The following is a 1,732-nucleotide window of genomic DNA, read 5'->3' as shown; positions in this document are numbered from 1 at the left end:
GCTAGGACCGCGGTTCAACTTAAATCTGACAACGCATCTGTAATATGGTTTGCTATAAATAACACGTAAAACAGTGTTCGGCTAATATATGTTTCTGTTGATGGATACGCATTCTGGCTTCCCAATACATTACAACAGCAGCGATGAACAAAAAACTTGAACAAACAAGTCGCTCTTTTTCAGTGCGTATATTGAGTTCTCTTTAAACTCTTTTGTGTTTGAATGAACAAATTCACACACAAATAATGTCAACATGGCCAGCTTGGTAAGCTAGCAGACGTAGTCGGCCGAACATACACTCTCTTAAAGCGACAGCACTTTTTTTTATGTTAATCAAACAACAAAAGACAAGGAAATCACTCATTGCTCTTGATTTAATAGCTTTTGTAATATTACTAAGGATTAATCTTTAATTTATACAGAAAAGATGTGATGTTATTTTACATTTGATTACTTAATTCAATTTCTGTACTAAACTAAAAAACCTGAAAAGCACTGCTTATTTTATTCGTATCTTTGCTATATTGTATTTATTTGTGCTGTTGCTTGCAGTTAGATCATTTGTTCTTATTTTCTTTATTTTTATTTGACAGTATAGTCCTTTTTCCCTAAACATAGCACATACCGAACCGTAGTACACACACACACATATATATATATATATATATATATATGTATATGTGTTCAAGAATGAATTAAACTGATCAAAAGTGACAGTAAAGACAGAATGTTACAAAATTTGAAAATTCTATTTCAAATAAATGCTGTTGTTTTGAACATTCTATTCTTCAAAGAATCCTGAAAAATGTATCACAGTTTACGTAATAATCAGAAATGTTTCTTGAGCAGCATATTAGAATGATTTCTGAAGATCATGTGACACTGAAGACTGGAGGAATGATGCTGAAAATACAGCTTTGATCACAGAAATAAATTAAATTTTCACATAGAAAACAGACATTTGAAATTGTAATAATATTTCACAATATTGCTGTTTTTTTTTAATTGTAGTTTTGATAAATGCAAATAAATGCAGCCTTGGTGAGCAGACGAGACTTGATTCAAAAACATTCAACCCCAAACTTGGCTGACTGACAAACACACTTGCAGAGTAAATGCATAATCACTGCCGTGCATCAAGAGATTTTTTCATGTGTATCACTCAGCCCTGTTTGTGCACTCTTTTGGTAAAGATAAGTTTTTTATGCTTGTGATTGTCTCTCTCTCTCTCAGCGTTCGGGGCCGTGTTACAGGGAAGTCTGTTTGGTTTGGTGGGTTTGTTCCCGCAGAGGTACAGCACTGTCTTTATGAGTGGACAGGGACTCGCTGGGACATTTGCTGCTCTTGCAATGATCTTCACCATCGCAAGTGAGACGCTAATATCATTGAGATACTAGTTTAGTTCTTATTAATATCTTGAACAAGTTTTTTTTTGTGTGCATATTTTCTGTTTTTGATATTTTAATTTTAGATAATGTTTTTAGTGTTTTTGACCTTTCCATTTGGTCATTTGAAAAAATATTTCTATATAGTTACTATTTTACAAATGAGATTAAGGTGGGACAAATTTTTAATTGTGACATTTCTCCCCTTTTGCTAATTTAACTACACAGTGATTCACTACAATAAACATTTCGGATGTGAGGAACATCTCATGCATTTCTGTATAGATCTGTTCACTTTGTGTGTGTGTGTGTGTGTGTGTGCGTGTGTGTGTGTGTGTGTGTGTGTG

The 1,732-nt window shown here is 33.4% G+C and overlaps 1 protein-coding gene across 1 annotated transcript in view; it reads left to right on the top strand.

Annotated features, from left to right (window-relative positions):
• The window catches only part of LOC107691816 (equilibrative nucleoside transporter 2), a 13,461-nt gene that overhangs the window by 3,294 nt on the left and 8,435 nt on the right, over nt 1-1,732 (top strand). Inside the window, exon 6 of the mRNA XM_016490621.1 lies at nt 1,234-1,368. Within this exon, the coding sequence (XP_016346107.1) occupies nt 1,234-1,368 (135 nt within the window). The remainder of the gene's footprint in view (nt 1-1,233; nt 1,369-1,732) is intronic.

Source organism: Sinocyclocheilus anshuiensis, unplaced genomic scaffold, assembly GCF_001515605.1.
Source record: "Sinocyclocheilus anshuiensis isolate Anshui unplaced genomic scaffold, SAMN03320099.WGS_v1.1 scaffold206, whole genome shotgun sequence".
NCBI lineage: Eukaryota > Metazoa > Chordata > Actinopteri > Cypriniformes > Cyprinidae > Sinocyclocheilus > Sinocyclocheilus anshuiensis.
The sequence above is the reverse complement of the archived record's forward strand: the minus strand, read 5'-3'. Positions and strand labels throughout refer to the sequence as shown.